This window comes from Lampris incognitus, chromosome 18, assembly GCF_029633865.1.
Source record: "Lampris incognitus isolate fLamInc1 chromosome 18, fLamInc1.hap2, whole genome shotgun sequence".
NCBI lineage: Eukaryota > Metazoa > Chordata > Actinopteri > Lampriformes > Lampridae > Lampris > Lampris incognitus.
Genome location: NC_079228.1, coordinates 8,718,344 through 8,735,475, shown reverse-complemented (window position 1 = coordinate 8,735,475; position 17,132 = coordinate 8,718,344). Strand labels below are relative to the sequence as shown.

Sequence of the window (17,132 nt, the reverse complement as noted above, 5' to 3'; positions counted from 1 at the left end):
GCACAGACTCTGGCCCGCACTTTGCACGCACTCTTCACGTGCAGTCTCGTTAGTGATTCAGTTCACCACACATATATTTAACTCCGTTCCTATTTCGTGGAATAGAACAAAAACGTATCTCCGGAAAAAAACAGGAGTTGTGCAAAACTACTACCAACAATGTTCGAAAGACTACCGTAAGGATGCCTGGAAATCAGTATAATAAAATATTTTAAAAAAGAACTACAAACTATATGTTTGTAAAGGCATGGGATTATAATCTTTGTATAAATTAATAAAACATGTCAGATCATCATCTCTGAAACAAAAACGAGATATTCATTCATTCATTCATTCATCATCAGCCGCTTCTCCAGGATCGGGTCACGGTGGCAACAAGCTAAGCAGGGCACTCCAGACGTCCCTCTCCCCAGCAACGCCCTCCAGCTCCTCCTGGGGAGAAAAAGGAGATAACCGGGACAATACTGGGGAGTAAATCGCGATATCACGATAATTTAGAAATCAGGCATATCACTTAATACCATGAGGGAAAGGTACATGGAAACATTACCTGTGTGATCTCTAGGTTATCAAATGGACTTGAAGTGGTCCTCATCAATAGTTGAATAGATGAGACCTTCATGGAGGAGAAACTGCAAGGTCCTTCTGCATGAGAACAGGCAAAACTCAGCAGTTGAAGCATTTTGTTCTAACTTTTGGATAAAAATCAAAAATATCAGTGGTCAGCTCAGAGGATACCTGATGGATGTGCTGCTGAGGAACCCAAGCTCCATGCTCAAGTCCATGAAACGGATGCCATCATGGAGGGAGCAACTCTTTATCGCCGTCCATACCTTACAAAAGGCAAGAAAAAAAGTCAAATTCCAGTCCAACACATTTATGGAGCAGTTTTCATTTCTAGTCCACAGGAGCTAGTGGTGGGGGATTGCCAGTTGATGCTTATGGTAACACTGAATCCTCAGGGCAGCTGGTATTGACATGATTGCTGAGCATCCCCCCCCCCTTTTTCTCCCCAGCTGTATCCGGACAATTACCCCACTCTTCCGAGCCATCCTGGTCACCGCTCCACCCTCTCTGCCGATCCGGGGAGGGCTGCAAACTACCACGTCTCCTCCGATACATGTGGAGTCGCCAGCCGCTTCTTTTCACCTGAGAATGAGGAGTTTCACCAGGGGGACGGATCGCATGGGAGGATCACGCTATCCCCCTCCCGCCCAACAGGCGCCCCGACCAAGCAGAGGAGGCACTACTGCAGCAACCAGGACACATACCCACATCTGGCTCCCCACCCGCAGACACAGTCAATTGGGTCTGTAGGGACGCCCGACCAAGCCGGAGATAACACGGGGATTGGAACCAGCGATCCCCGTGTTGATAGGCAATGGAATAGACCACCACGCCACCCAGACCCCCCATTGCTGAGTCTCTTTGTGGTGTCTATTATGTAAGCAGAAGTGTCCTATCAAACTGAAACACAGGACTAACCTGCCTCTGGATGGTGGATAAACCATAAGCTTCCTTCTCCTCAGAAAGACCATCAACATGTCTGTCACTGTGGACCGTTCCAGGTATATCCATCCTGTTGGTATGCATGTCACCCACCTAATAATAATACAAAAAAAAAACATCAAGCATTTGTCAGTGATTTGTCAGTGATTTCACATAAGTAAAAGTTCAAAGGATTTCTTTTTAGATGAACACAGGCTCCAATACCCTTTCATGAGCATTTCTGGAACACTGCATATGGGCTTGGACAACTTCCAACATGTGGGATGTGATTTCATTGAGATCCTCAACATGACGGACGTTCCCTGCCAGCAGTGATCTCTGTCCCTAATTCTCAGGGAAAATTACTCCATGTTATTAAAAAAACAAAGTACGACAGATTCTACTTGTTGCACAATGTAGAATACGGGAACAAGGCCATATGATAATCATTTGAATAAACAAAAAAACTACTGACGTACTCATATTTACTTAATACCTAAAATATACCTTCATCTACCTTAATGTTCCTGAGACTTCCTATAACCTTCACATATTGTCCAAGGACATCTGAACTGCACGGCACACCTGGAGCCTGGTAGGAACAAAAAAAAACATGTTTGACAAGTATGTTTGCAGTATTTCTCGACACATCTTTGTAGAAAGTACTCGCCTCTGAATTCACCCACTGTGTCACGTCTATAGGTGGGCCAGTCATGTCATCCACAGAGTACTGGATTTTGACCTCCGAAGGAACACATCTTCTGACAACGCCCACTACAGATATCTATTTTAACACATACACACACACACACACTCACACACACACTCACAAGTTCACACAACTTGATCTTAGCCATTGTGCAGTTTAGGTTTAAGGTTTTTGTTCATTTCTTCCTACCTGGTTGAGCTCCAAGTCGCCAATACGGAAAGCACCATTGACCTCTGCAGTGGACAGGAGCTGAGACACTGTGCACGGCATCATCAGAAGAGTCGCCCTCTGTGCCAGGAACAAGTCATAAGTATCACGTTTTCCATACAGTCCACACAGATGACATATCAACTCATTTTCTAAACACCATCGATAGTCCATGAAATTAGTCAGTGCTCATCAGCAGCTAACACACCTTTCCTTTTCTTGGCCAGTCTGCCTGCTTTTGCCCACTTGTTGATCCTCTTTGTCCATTTCTGAGCACCTGTATCCTGTGTCAAAAAAACTTACATGTTTTCTATTTCAACTACAGTTTGTGACAATACCACACACCACTGAGCAAAACACAATGAAAAAAAAAACATAAACTAGTAGGCCGAATTTATGCTGCTAATTTTCTCCTCTGGTCTTCTTAAACCTTACCTTGGTCCCAAAAGACTACTTTCCACTTAACAGTCACACAAACCGCAGTATCACTCAGCGTATTTAAACCAGCGGTGGCTGGTGCTAATTTTTTTATTTTTTGAGGAGAGGGGGTGCAATTTACCTTGGTGCAGCACACCTGACAGCTGCTTTAATGTCCACAGAGTTATTAAGAAGGACAGTGTAGCCTATAGAGTTCATCAGGGTTCGTAGACGGTGGATGATTGACAGTCAAGACGAGGCGTCGTGGTGGGTGTGGAGATGATTGACAGTCATGAGAATTGTCCAATCACATTTGATCAAAAAACATTAAAACAATACCAATTCACCGCCAATAAAAGTGGGAGTGTCTGGTGCGCAAAGAACTAATCGCAAGATAGCTGAACAGCGAGCACACAACTTACAGTGGAAGTTCATCAGGAATGCCTGCTTTCAACAGGAATACACAGATTTCATGGAACAGCTTATTCAAAATGGATATGCAGTGCAGCTGTCCAATGAAGAATTGACACGGAAGGGAAAGTGTGGTATATACTGCACCATGCAGTACACCACCCAGTGAAACAGAAACTGAGACTTGTGTTCGACTGCGCTGCACCCTATCAGGGCACATCCTTAAATGAGCAGCTTCTTCAAGGACCAGACATGACCAGTAGTCTAACTGGCGTTGTAATCCGATTCAGACTACGTTGCAATCATGGCAGATGTGCACGCAACGTTCCACCAGGTTAGAGAGCCTGATGACGACTTTGATTTACTCAGTTTCCTTTGGTGGATCGGTGATGACTATAACCAAGCCTTGACTGAGCACAAAGTGGCCGTACTGTTGTTTTGGGCTACGTCTTCACCTACCTGTGCCAGTTTTGCTCCGAGAAAGTGTGCTGAAGACCAGAGTGGGTAGTTCAAAGCTGAAGTAGTAGAGACAGTGTTGAAGAATTTCTACATGGATGACTGCCTGAAAGCTGTTGCTACAGATGAAACAGCCATATCCATGTGTCAGGACAGGACGTGATCAAATTCTGTCAGAAACAGAAGTTCTCTGATGAGATTTTAGGTCTTCTCAAGGGACAAAATGTGAAGCGCAGTAGCCACTTGTAAAAGCTGAACCCTAAGGGTCCACGGTGGTGTAGCAGTCTAAGCATCGGCTTTGTGTCGATGCAGTTGCCCACTGGGGACCGGGGTTCACACCCCGGTCTCGTCAGATCCGACTATGGCCGGACTCGACGAAGCAGCAATAATTGGCAACGCTGTCTTCGGGAGGGGGGCGGAGTCGGCTTGTGTTCGTCACATGAATGCGTCTCTGAGTGTGTCGGAAAAGGTTCGGCCTGGATTCGCCTTGTCATGAAAGTGGGGAGGCGTCTCCTTCGAGACTGCCGGCCGGAGAGATGCAGTTGGCGAACGCATGCAGTACGAGGGGGGGTGTTTGAATTAAAATAGGGATCGATTGGCCACTAAATTGGGAGAAAAAGGGAAAAATCAGAAATAAATGTAAAAAAAGAAAAGAAAAGCTGAACCCTGTGTTTCAAGATGGTCTGTTGCGAGTTGGTGGAAGGCTGTCGAGTGGCTATGCCAGAAAGTTGTAAGCAGCCTGTCATTCTGTCTAGAGACTTTCCCATTGTTGAAGTTCTACGACAGATCCATGAGGAAACTGGTCATGGAGGCCGCAATCATATGCTCTCCGAACTGCGGCAGAGATTTTGGATCCCTAGTGCCAACACAGCCATTCCAAAGGTTATCTCAAACTCCTGTTACATGCCGTCGCTTACATGGAACAGTTGGGAAACAACTAATGGATGATCTTCCGCGAGATCGGTTGATACCAGATGATCCACCCTTCACCAGAGCTGGGATGGACTATTTCAGACCATTTGAGGTGAAACGTGGAAGAAGCCTCACAAAGAGATTTGGTGTTATATTCACTTGTTTAGCTGTTCGTGCAGTTTAGATTGAGCTTGCCTCATCATTGGACACAGACTCGTGCATAAACGCAGTCCAGCGCTTTATAGCAAGGAGGGGACAAGTGAAAGAGATTCGTTCAGATAATGAGACAAACTTTGTTGGGGCCAATCGTGAGCTGAAGACAGCCATTGCTGACTGGAACGCCTCCAAATTTCAGCATTTGTTTCATCAATATGGGATTAAATGGACATTTAACCCTCCCACAGCTTCTCATCATGGCGGAGTGCGGGAGTGGTTAATAAAGATCAGTTGGAAAGGTGCTGAATTCCACTGTGAGAGAACAAGTCCTTGATGAAGAAAGCCTTCACACAGTCTTATGTGAGGCTGAGTCAATCATCAACAGCCGACCTATCACAAAGGCATCTAGTGACCCAAATGACTTGGAGGCACTGACGCCCAATCAGCTCCTGCTGCTGAAGGTGAAACCATCATTACCAACAGGATTATTTGACAAGGATGATCTCTACTCACGGCGTAGATGGAGGCAGGTACAATATGTGTCAGATTTGTTTTGGAAGAGATGGATAAAAGAGTACCTAACTCCACTCCAGAAGCGGCAACGATGGTCCACAGCATCAAGAAACTTTGCATAAGGCGATGTGGTTCTTCTGACGGATGACTGTGCTCCAAGAAATTCATGGATTATGGGAAAAGTCACTGAAGCAATTCCAGACAAGACGGGGCTTGTTCGCAGAGCTCGCATCAAGACAGAGACCAACATCTTGGACAGACCCATCACAAAGATCTGTCTCCTCATGGAATCTAAATGAGCAGGTGGTAAAGACAGCTCGCACGATGAGCCATGTGCTGGTAACCTCTGGCTCTCTCTCTCTGTTTCTTTTTTCTTTCAGAAAACGGACCTGTCAAGCTGACTGGCGAAATATTGGTCAGTGTGCTTACCAAGCCCTTCCTTTTCATATTTTGTAACATCAGATGTTTGATAATACAAATGCCTGTTCATTGTACGTATTGATGTAATTTGATATGAATTTGTTATGGATATGGTAATTGTTCTAGGCTTTAGAATTATCAGAACAAGTAGGGGCCGGTAATGTAGGAGCCAAATGTCTCCTAATGTTTAATATTTAATGGTTTAATTAGTAATTAGAATAATTAGTTTAAATACTTACTTTTTACACATCGTATACTTTAGGTAACTGCTTTTTTGTGTATGTATTAAGTTTGCTGTGTAGTCTTAGATAGGTGCATGTCACTTTAAGAACTGGAGAAGGGTGTTCCTGGGTTAACGCACTCCGGAAGAGGAAGTAATCGGAAGGGGGCGTTGCCTAGAATGGAAGAGTGGAGCCACACGGTTTTTCTGACCGTGCATAGCCTACGTGTATTCGTGCCTTGTGTATACGTGTATTAGGTCAGGTTAAAAGTTGTTATTTCTTGGGTGCAGTTCAGTATTTCACTGTATGTCTTCAAGCAAGTTTAAATAAATACTTAAAACGCGAAGGAAGAATAATTCTTGGACCAAACAGACAAGTGGAACATGTGTCAGCCACAAGGCTCTTCTCTTTTATTTAGTTTATCAGGATAGCTATAACAGCCCTTACAATAAATAATAATAATAAAATGCAAAGACAGGGTTTCCTTCCCTGTTTTAAAATATACAGCTGCAAAATACATCAACATGCAAATGAAAAATAATCTAAAATGGACTCTGTTAAATAAAAATAGACCCATCTCACAGAATGCAAACCGCATTCAGTTTAAAAACTTTGTGGAAAAAAAGATACAGACCAGCCGCTCCCTGAAATCTACTAAATCTGCATATATTGGTATTTGAGTTTTAGATCAATTGCAACAAATAAATAAATAATGCTATAGGATCTACTTAAAACGACCACGAGTGGTCAAAATGACCGCTCGGAACTTGCACGTGATCGTGCGCGTCATGTCACTATGACGTGTGTTTGTCGCGTCATGTCCTTTGCGAAGTTTCATTTGCATGTTGATATATTGTGTAGCAGCAGTATATTTTAAAACAGGGAAGGAAACACCGTCTTTACTTTTTATTTTGATCCGTTTAATCTGTTTTAATACAAGTTCTCGTGACATCTCACATGTGGCTTTGACTTGCAACTGAACATTTAGCCTATTACCGAGATTGACATGCAAGACTTTGTAAATGGTAAAGTGGGTACTAAGGGACAGATTAATGTATTTGATGTGATGTTATATTTTGTGTTTTATGGGACGGAAAACAATAATACTTATGTAATTCAGCTTTCGGTTATTCTTGGTAAATTCCACATCCACAAAAATAAATGGTCTGACTCCAAACCCTGCTTTCATCCACTTGTTGTTGAACTCCAGTAGTATGGCACCTTCACTGAAAATCAAGGTGTGTATAAAGACTTGTGATATTTTAAATCCAGTACATTTTATATGAACTCTGATAGGACTTAAAACGAGTCGACACTGAACTCCCCTTTTCTGTACAAATCCGTTTTGTTTTTCCTCTGTATGGTAATTGTATACCTGTTTATTGTAAATAAACTTTTTTTCTTTTTTTTGGGGGGGGGGGGGTTCGCTGCTCTGTCCTAGAAACACACTAGCGTTCCCCAGTACAGAGAAATGGTCTAAACTTGATTTGTGATTATTGCCAACATGTCTGGTAACAGCTGCCATTTCAGACGCAACATGAACCACCGAGGTGTTGCAGTGCTTACAGGCGTTGGACGGCGGACATTTTAATTTGTTTGAAAAACGGTTTTAAAAGTTATTAAAATGTTAATTTTGGTGCCAGTTAGTTCCTTAACAGACATACTAACATATGTACTGCATTAATATCTCAACTGGGTATCTATCTTGACAGAATATAGTTTAAAAACAGCGGCGGTCAAAATGGCAAGAAACGCGTTAAGAACCTCGCCCCACCTCGTCTAGGTCGTCCATCAGGACGCCCCTCGTGTTAGAAACGGGTTATGTAGCGTCCCCAGAAGGCAGATGGTCGTACTCTTTTTTACTGATGTTACATGTGTTTATTTAACAATCAACAACGTAAGAGCTGAGATGAAAAAACAGAAAATACTCTTAGATCTCTTATAAATAACAATATACAATCCAAACATCAACATAGAATTTTCTTTACATTAATGGCTTTTCTTGAACAGTGCAGTAAATTAGGTCAGTCACACAGAAAAATAGCCTACAGTAGAACAAATACACAATCCTATCCCACTGAAAACAAGACAATATGACATACCTTGTTCTCTCTCTCCAACTGGGGGCTAACCAAAATAAGATGCAACTTCTCTTCCCACAATCTACAGAAAAATAAACTTCCAATGAGCATGCATGCTGCGCAGAGCAGTACCCAATGTAGAATGACGTTGCCTAGCCAGGCATTAGAAATCAGGTTTACTAGCAAAGAAATCACCACTCTCTAAAGAGTAACGTTTGAGTTATATCCAGCAAAATATAGAACAGGTACAAAACGAAATCAATACCATCAGATTACAGAAAAAAGGCACATTAAATACCTTGTAATCAATCCAGTAATAACGAGGGAAATTCTTCTTACAAGATTCAGAGAAACGTTCACATTTTCATTGAATGACAAAGGATTACTGACAGAACCCCGCCTGATGTCTCTACTTCCGTTTGCGGTTTTCAAAATAAAAGTCCCTCAAATCACAAACAACCAGTGACACTAGAGGGTCGTTTACAGGTTATGTATTTTACACAACAAACTATATCGATATAAACGGTACCGTCTCATCCTATATCTTGTCTGAAAATAACGTAAAAAGAATATAACGTAAAAGGTCGATGTAGCACAGTGTCCGCTCTGTTTCCCTCCACACAACAAATCGGTTAGCATTTCATGACGTTAGCATCGTTAGCTTATCCGTCTTTACTCCACAATACACGGATATACCATAATACTGATACTTCCCAGAGCACATATACACATTTAACACACCTGTGAACAACAACAGTTGATCTGAAGTGATATGTTATCGGCTGCTGCTTCTTCTTCTTCTCTCGGTGTAATGGTGGCTCGGAAACAGCTTTAAGGTGCATACCGCCACCTACTGTACAAGAGTGGGTAATATCATGTCATTTCACCTTATTTCTTCCCATCAACCTTGTGTAACTTAAGAAATTACAGAGTGCCTTCCTGGTGATTTTACTCCCCTCTTCCTCTCCTTCTGTTCCCAGTATCCTCATCAGATTCCACTCCCGTCCCGCCTCTCGGACTGTAACCTTTCTCTTTCCACTTCATACATGTTATAACGCAATATTACATGTTCAGCGTTTTTTTTACTCCACAGTTCTCACACTTACCATCGTCCCTTTCCCCATTATAAACAACGTGCCATTTAATCCTGTCTGATCCAATCAGTCTCACTATGATTTCCTCCCTTCTGTTCCTTTATTTATAGCTCATTGTTGTGACAGATTTTGGTATTGTGTAATAACCTGCAGGAATGCAGGAATGAGGAGACGGAGAGATCGAGTCGAGTCACTTCCGTTTACTCGCCACACAAAACAACACCGATGCAGCACAATCTCCCGTGGCAACCGGCTAACCGCTAGGCTGCTGCAAAACATGGCTCACCCCGGAAACCGGAAACAGTGCCTACGTCAGCACTCTGAAATATCTGCCTTAAAGGAGCAGCAGCCCCTGGTGAATCTACCCTCAAATGTGTATCACCACAACCCCTTACTTTTCTGGTCTTCCGCCCAGCGTTTCTGCCATATCTCCATTTCTTTCCTCTTAATGCTGCTTATCTGTCCCCTTTCCCAAGTGGAACTTATACTGTTGTTCTCGTGTATCTACAGGATAACTGAAATATTGTAGCGAATTCGGGGGGGGCAGTCCGGGATATCGTCGTCACAACCGGGACGCGAACCCGTGTCTCCCACACCGCAAGCGACAACATTAACCAGTCGACTAAAGGGTCCGACCCGTTAGTCAAGGACCAACGTGTCTACTTATCCATGCACGTTACACCACAACGATCAAGGTGCATCTTGGTCTTCCTCTTTTATTTGCTAGACCGTAGTAACATTACAAAACGACTGCGTTAAGCAGGCACGAAAACACATGAGTGACCCTCTTGCTCTGTCTTCTTCCAAGGGCGCGCACCAGAGTAGCGCGCGGACATTTATACAACATACACAACCAATAGACACAGAGGGTCAGAGGTCAAACATAAAATACATGTTACTGCAAATAAAAACATTTGCTTTCGTGTGTATCTCCATATACTCCAATGGGCTAATTGGTAGTTCAGGTGGTTGAGGGGTGGGAGCGTAATAGATTGATGTGTCTTGCGAATGAACGAGAATGAAACGTTGATGAATTCTGCTGACAATATTTTTTAGTTTTTATTTATTTTTTAAGTAGGACTTAAAGATCCACAATTAGTCTTAAAGGAGCCTCGGGTTGAGTATCACTGCTCTAGGCCAATGTGTCCTCCATTGTTACGTCGTTTGACGAAACAAAGATTCACGGTCGGTCCGGTGCGCCCCCTGGATCATCGCATGTTCTAGGTATATCTAGTTACCACCAGTACCGTCCAGTTCACTCACGCTGACTCCAACTTCACTCACAACACTCGAAAGGTACCAGCGTCCTTCCCATTATGCCCGCCGCTACGTTTGCCACGCCTACCGCACCATAGCCACGCCCACCGCGCCTGAGAACCTCTCCGGCAACCCGTCTCTGTTTTCCCTTATTTCTTTGAAAGAGCAGCTTGACAGATCATGAAGTCAGCCCGATTTTGAAGAGCGCGCATGGCGCCGTCTACCAGTTGGTAGGCAATATGGCGCCGATGTAGACAGTTGGCCAGACTCTCTCTGACCACACGGCGCTGCACAAAAGACGGCACTGAGCACAACAGCGCTACATTGCCCCTGCTGGAACCGTCTGGTAACTACAACTACTCAGTGCTGCTGGTGTTAGGGTGACAGTGTTGTAGTCGAGTCACTAAACCTCGAGTCCGAATCGAGTCTCGAGTCCCCAGTGTTCCAGATCGGTTCCGAGTCTAATTCGAGTCAGGCCCCATTACCCCAGTCTGAGTCCGAGTCATCAAGGTTGAATCTGAGTCGAGTTCCAACATGGGCACCAGTGCGCTACTCTGGCACCGTAAAACAGCTGACATACAAATAAAAAAGGTCTACATTAAACAAAACTGACACAGCTGTCACCACTTCAGAGGGAGTTTATTTACGTTGTGACGTAATAGCCAAACTAATGCACTCGCAAGCATGTACACACACACCAGTGTTGTAGTCTAGTCACTAAACCTCGAGTCCGAGTCGAGTCCCCAGTGTTCGAGTCTGTGGTGTATTGGATCGAGCACAACAGAGTCCGAGTCATCAGTGCTTAAGTCCAAGTCGAGTCACGAGTCCAGAAATTCAGGACTCGAGTCGGACTGGGGTGACATTATCAACACAAAACACATGGAAACAGGAATTGCTGTTCTCAAACTGCTGCAGCTGACGACAAACATTTTAAACATAAGATAAAATATAACATGAAATGCTGGTAATGAACATTATTCCATCGGTCACATACTACCCCTCAACATTAATGTTCTCCTCAACATCATTACCTTTAACCTGAAGTGCTCGAATACCACCAACCATGTACAAAACACTGGTTTACAGACTGGAACTCCTTTGATACATTCAGTTCTTTTCAGTCACTTTCACAGTTTGGTTACAGACTGGAACTCTTCTGGTACATTTTTTCATATGGGTCAATACCCAGAGTCCTTCACATTCTCTTTTGGTCTGTGTTACCTACAGCCTCCATTTAGCTACATACACTTAACACAGTCCAGCGATGTGTGGTGACTCGAGTGTGATAACAATGTTCCTGCCGTCCATGTCCACAGGGTTGCTGGTAGTAGTCTGGCTGCACAGTCTGTGTCCATGGCACCTTAAAGATTGTATGATGTGGCGGTGTCCTCAAACTGCAGCAAGCTGGTGAGCCAAGTCGATCACATGTGAAGACCTTAGGTCGTCTGTTCTGCTGAGGCCCCTACTCACTGGTCCTGCTGTGCCCACTTGGGACAGGTGAAAGGGCAGCCTCCTTCACAGGTAGGTCCTCAACATAACTGTCCTCTTGAATGGATGATTTATTTTGCTCAAACATCATCGTACATATTTCCAAAATGTAACCCCCTTCCAATGTCCCTTCTAATCTGAGAGGACAGAGTGTTACCCTCAGTGATGCTTAGCGCGGTGCCTCCGCCTGGAGTGACTAGGAACACTACTATGTGTCTAACTGCCTCCCAGGATATAAAAGTGTGACAGGAATATATCTTCTATAACCCCACAAGGTGTTTTAGAGAAACCACCTGACCCATAGAATTCAAACACAAAAGAATTGGGTTACTCAAAAATAACATGTATAGTGATTCACAAGATGTACTGTAATACAGTAAAATTATAATCCCATGACCCTTGTAATTAGAGGGGTGTTTTACCTATACAAGACACTGAATTGGTCTATAGTTAATCAACTCAAATCACTTCCAAAGAAAAGAAGAAAAAAAAACATGTTAACCCTCTTAACTTTGAAACCCTTTAAACACTGACCCCTTGAATATTATTTATATTATCTTAAAACATCAACCAGTAATTCCCAAAAATGAGTGCACCCAGTCAAATAAAATAAACTGGAGCTCTTTACTATAACTTAAACCCGAGATACTGGTAGGCCTACGTACGGTGGTGCGCTTGATGTGTTGTGGGAGCGACCCAATGAATTACAGAAGAGAGTTCCACGACAACGCAAGTGTGAATCCCGGTCAGTTCAAGAGCTCTGATGCAAATCAGCCCCTGCTCGCGACAGGCACAGACTCTGACCCACACTTTGCACACATTCTTCACGTGCAGTCTCGTTAGTGATTCAGTTCACCACGCATATATTTAACTCCGTTCCTATTTCGTGGAATAGAACAAAAACTTATGTCCGGAAAAAAACAGTTGTGCACAACTACTACCAACAATGTTCAAAAGACTACCGTAAGGATGCCTGGAAATCAGTATAATACAATATTTTAAAAAAGAACTACAAACAATACGTTTGTAAAGGCATGGGATTATAATCTTTGTAGAAATTAATAAAACATGTCAGATCATCATCTGTGAAACAAAAACGAGATGTTCATTCATTCATTCATTCATTCATTCATCATCAGCCGCTTCTCCAGGATCGGGTCACGGTGGCAGCAAGCTAAGTAGGGCACTCCAGACGTCCCTCTCCCCAGCAACGCCCTCCAGCTCCTCCTGGGGAGAAAAAGGAGATAACCGGGACAATACTGGGGAGTAAATTGTGATATCACGATAATTTAGAAATCAGGCATATCACTTAATACCATGAGGGAAAGGTACATGGAAACATTACCCGTGTTATTTCTAGGTTATCAAATGGACTTGAAGTGGTCCTCATCAATAGTTGAATAGATGAAACCTTCATGGAGGAGAAACTGCAAGGTCCTTCTGCATGAGAACAGGCAAAACTCAGCAGTTGAAGCATTTTATTCTAAATTTTTGGATAAAAATCAAAAATATCAGTGGTCAGCTCAGAAGATACCTGATGGATGTACTGCTGAGGAATCCAAGGTCCATGCTCAAGTCCATGAAACTGATGCCATCATGGAGGGAGCAAGTCTTTATCGCCGTCCATACCTTACAAAAGGCAAGAAATAAAGTCAAATTCCAGTCCAACACATTTATGGAGCAGTTTTCATTTCTAGTCCAGAGGAGCTAGTGGTGGGGGATTGCCAGTTGATGCTTATGGTAACATTGAATCCTCAGGGCAGCTGGTATTGACAGGTGATTGCTGAGCATCCCCCCCCTTTTTCTCCCCAGCTGTATCCGGACAATTACCCCACTCTTCCGAGCCATGCTGGTCACCGCTCCACCCCTTCTGCCGATCCGAGAAGGGCTGCAAACTACCACGTCTCCTCCGATACATGTGGAGTCGCCAGCCGCTTCTTTTCACCTGAGAATGAGGAGTTTCACCAGGGGGACGGAGCGCATGGGAGGATCACGCTATCCCCCTCCCGCCCAACAGGCGCCCCGACCAAGCAGAGGAGGCGCTACTGCAGCAACCAGGACACATACCCACATCTGGCTCCCCACCCGCAGACACAGCCAATTGGGTCTGTAGGGACGCCCGACCAAGCCGGAGGTAACACGGGGATTGGAACCAGCGATCCCTGTGTTGATAGGCAATGGAATAGACCACCACGCCACCCAGACCCCCCATTGCTGAGTCTCTTTGTGGTGTCTATTATGTAAGCAGAAGTGTCCTATCAAACTGAAACACAGGATTAACCTGCCTCTGGATGGTGGATAAACCATAAGCTTCCTTCTCCTCAGAAAGACCATCAACATGTCTGTCACTGTGGACCGTTCCAGGTATATCCATCCTGTTGGTATGCATGTCACCCACCTAATAATAATACAAAAAAAAACATCAAGCATTTGTCAGTGATTTGTCAGTGATTTCACATAAGTAAAAGTTCAAAGGATTTCTTTTTAGATGAACACAGGCTCCAATACCCTTTCATGAGCATTTCTGGAACACTGCATATGGGCTTGGACAACTTCCAACATGTGGGATGTGATTTCATTGAGATCCTCAACATGACGGACGTTCCCTGCCAGCAGTGATCTCTGTCCCTAATTCTCAGGGAAAATTACTCCATGTTATTAAAAAAACAAAGTACGACAGATTCTACTTGTTGCACAATGTAGAATACGGGAACAAGGCCATATGATAATCATTTGAATAAACAAAAAAACTACTGACGTACTCATATTTACTTAATACCTAAAATATACCTTCATCTACCTTAATGTTCCTGAGACGTCCTATAACCTTCACATATTGTCCAAGGACATCTGAACTGCACGGCACACCTGGAGCCTGGTAGGAACAAAAAAAAACATGTTTGACAAGTATATTTGCAGTATTTCTCGACACATCTTTGTAGAAAGTACTCGCCTCTGAATTCACCCACTGTGTCACGTCTATAGGTGGGCCAGTCATGTCATCCACAGAGTACTGGATTTTGACCTCCGAAGGAACACATCTTCTGACAACGCCCACTACAGATATCTATTTTAACACATACACACACACACACACTCACACACACACTCACAAGTTCACACAACTTGATCTTAGCCATTGTGCAGTTTAGGTTTAAGGTTTTTGTTCATTTCTTCCTACCTGGTTGAGCTCCAAGTCGCCAATACGGAAAGCACCATTGACCTCTGCAGTGGACAGGAGCTGAGACACTGTGCACGGCATCATCTGAAGTCGCCCTCTGTGCCAGGAACAAGTCATAAGTATCACGTTTTCCATACAGTCCACACAGATGACATATCAACTCATTTTCTAAACACCATCGATAGTCCATGAAATTAGTCAGTGCTCATCAGCAGCTAACACACCTTTCCCTTTCTTGGCCGCTCTGCCTGCTTTTGCCCACTTGTTGATCCTCTTTGTCCATTTCTGAGCACCTGTATCCTGTGTCAAAAAAACTTAAATGTATTCTATTTCAACTACAGTTTGTGACAACATCACACGCCACTGAGCAAAACACATTGAAAATTTGAAAAAAAAAACATAAACTAGTAGGCCAAACTTATGCTGCACATTTTCTACTCTGGTCTTCTTAAATCTTACCTTGGTCCCAAATGACTACTTTCCACTTAAAAGTCACACAAACCCCAGTATAACTCAGCGCATTTAAACCAGCAGTGGCTGGTGCTATTTCTTTATTTTTTTGGGGGGGGGGGCAGCAATTTACCTTGGTGCAGCACACCTGACAACTGCTTTAATGTCCACAGAGTTATTAAGAAGGACAGTGTAGCCTATAGAGTTTATCAGGGTTTGTAGACGGTGGATGATTGACAGTCAAGACGAGGCGTCGTGGTGGGTGTGAAGATGATTGACAGTCATGAGAATTGTCCAATCACATTAGATCAAAAAACATTAAAACAATACCAATTCACCGCCAATAAAAGTGGGAGGGTCTGGGGCGCAAAGAACTAATCGTAAGATAGCTGAACAGCGAGCACACAACTTACAGTGGAAGTTCATCAGGAATGCCTGCTTTCAACAGGAATAAACAGATTTCATGGAACAGCTTATTCAAAAGGGCTATGCAGTGCAGATGTCCAATGAAGAATTGACATGGAAGGGAAAGTGTGGTATATACTGCACCATGCAGTATACCACCCAGTGAAACAGAAACTGAGACTTGTGTTCGACTGCGCTGCACCCTATCAGGGCACATCCTTAAATGAGCAGCTTCTTCAAGGACCAGACATGACCAGTAGTCTAACTGGCGTTGTAATCCGATTCAGACCCCGTTGCAATCATGGCAGATGTGGAAGCAACGTTCCACCAGGTTAGAGAGCCTGATGACGACTTTGATTTACTCAGTTTCCTTTGGTGGATCGGTGATGACTATAACCAAGCCTTGACTGAGCACAAAGTGACTGTACCGTTGTTTTGGGCTACGTCTTCACCTACCTGTGCCAGTTTTGCTCTGAGAAAGTGTGCTGAAGACCAGAGTGGGTAGTTCAAAGCTGAAGTCGTAGAGACAGTGTTGAAAATGTCTACATGGATGACTGCCTGAAAGCTGTTGCTACAGATGAAACAGCCATACCCATGTGTCAGGACAAGACGTGATCAAATTCTGTCAGAAAGAGAAGTTCTCTGATGAGATTTTAGCTCTACTCAAGGGACAAAATGTGAAGCTCAGTAGCCACTTGTAAAAGCTGAACCCTAAGGGTCCACAGTGGTGTAGCAGTCTAAGCATCGGCTTTGTGTCGATGCAGTTGCCCACTGTGGACTGGGGTTCACACCCCGGTCTCGTCAGATCCGACTATGGCCGGACTCGACGAAGCAGCAATAACTGGCAACGCTGTCTTCGGGAGGGGGGCGGAGTCGGCTTGTGTTCGTCACATGAATGCATCTCTGTGTGTGTCGGAAAAAGCAGTAGTTCGGCCTGGATTCGCCTTGTCATGAAAGTGGGGAGGCGGTCTCCTTCGAGACTGCCGGCCGGAGAGATGCAGTTGGTGAACGCATGCAGTACGAGGGTGGGTGTTTGAATTAAAATAGGGATCGATTGGCCACTAAATTGGGAGAAAAAGGGAAAAATCAGAAATAAATGTAAAAAAAAAGAAAAGCTGAACCCTGTGTTTCAAGATGGTCTGTTGTGAATTGGTGGAAGGCTGTCGAGTGGCTATGCCAGAAAGTTGTAAGCAGCCTGTCATTCTGTCTTGAGACTTTCCCATTGTTGAAGTTCTATGACAGATCCATGAGGAAACTGGAGATGGA

At 43.9% G+C, this 17,132-nt stretch overlaps 1 protein-coding gene across 1 annotated transcript; it reads right to left on the bottom strand.

Annotated features, from left to right (window-relative positions):
- Nucleotides 1-569: 569 nt before the first annotated feature.
- LOC130128310 (replication protein A 32 kDa subunit-like) lies at nt 570-15,294 on the bottom strand. Its single transcript, XM_056297949.1, has 10 exons — nt 15,236-15,294; nt 15,012-15,108; nt 14,631-14,705; nt 2,387-2,485; nt 2,159-2,272; nt 2,006-2,080; nt 1,714-1,833; nt 1,486-1,602; nt 739-833; nt 570-645 (listed from the first exon to the last, which is right to left on the bottom strand). Exons 1-10 carry the CDS (start codon nt 15,292-15,294, stop codon nt 570-572), a joined length of 927 nt encoding a protein of 308 aa, XP_056153924.1.
- Nucleotides 15,295-17,132: the final 1,838 nt, after the last annotated feature.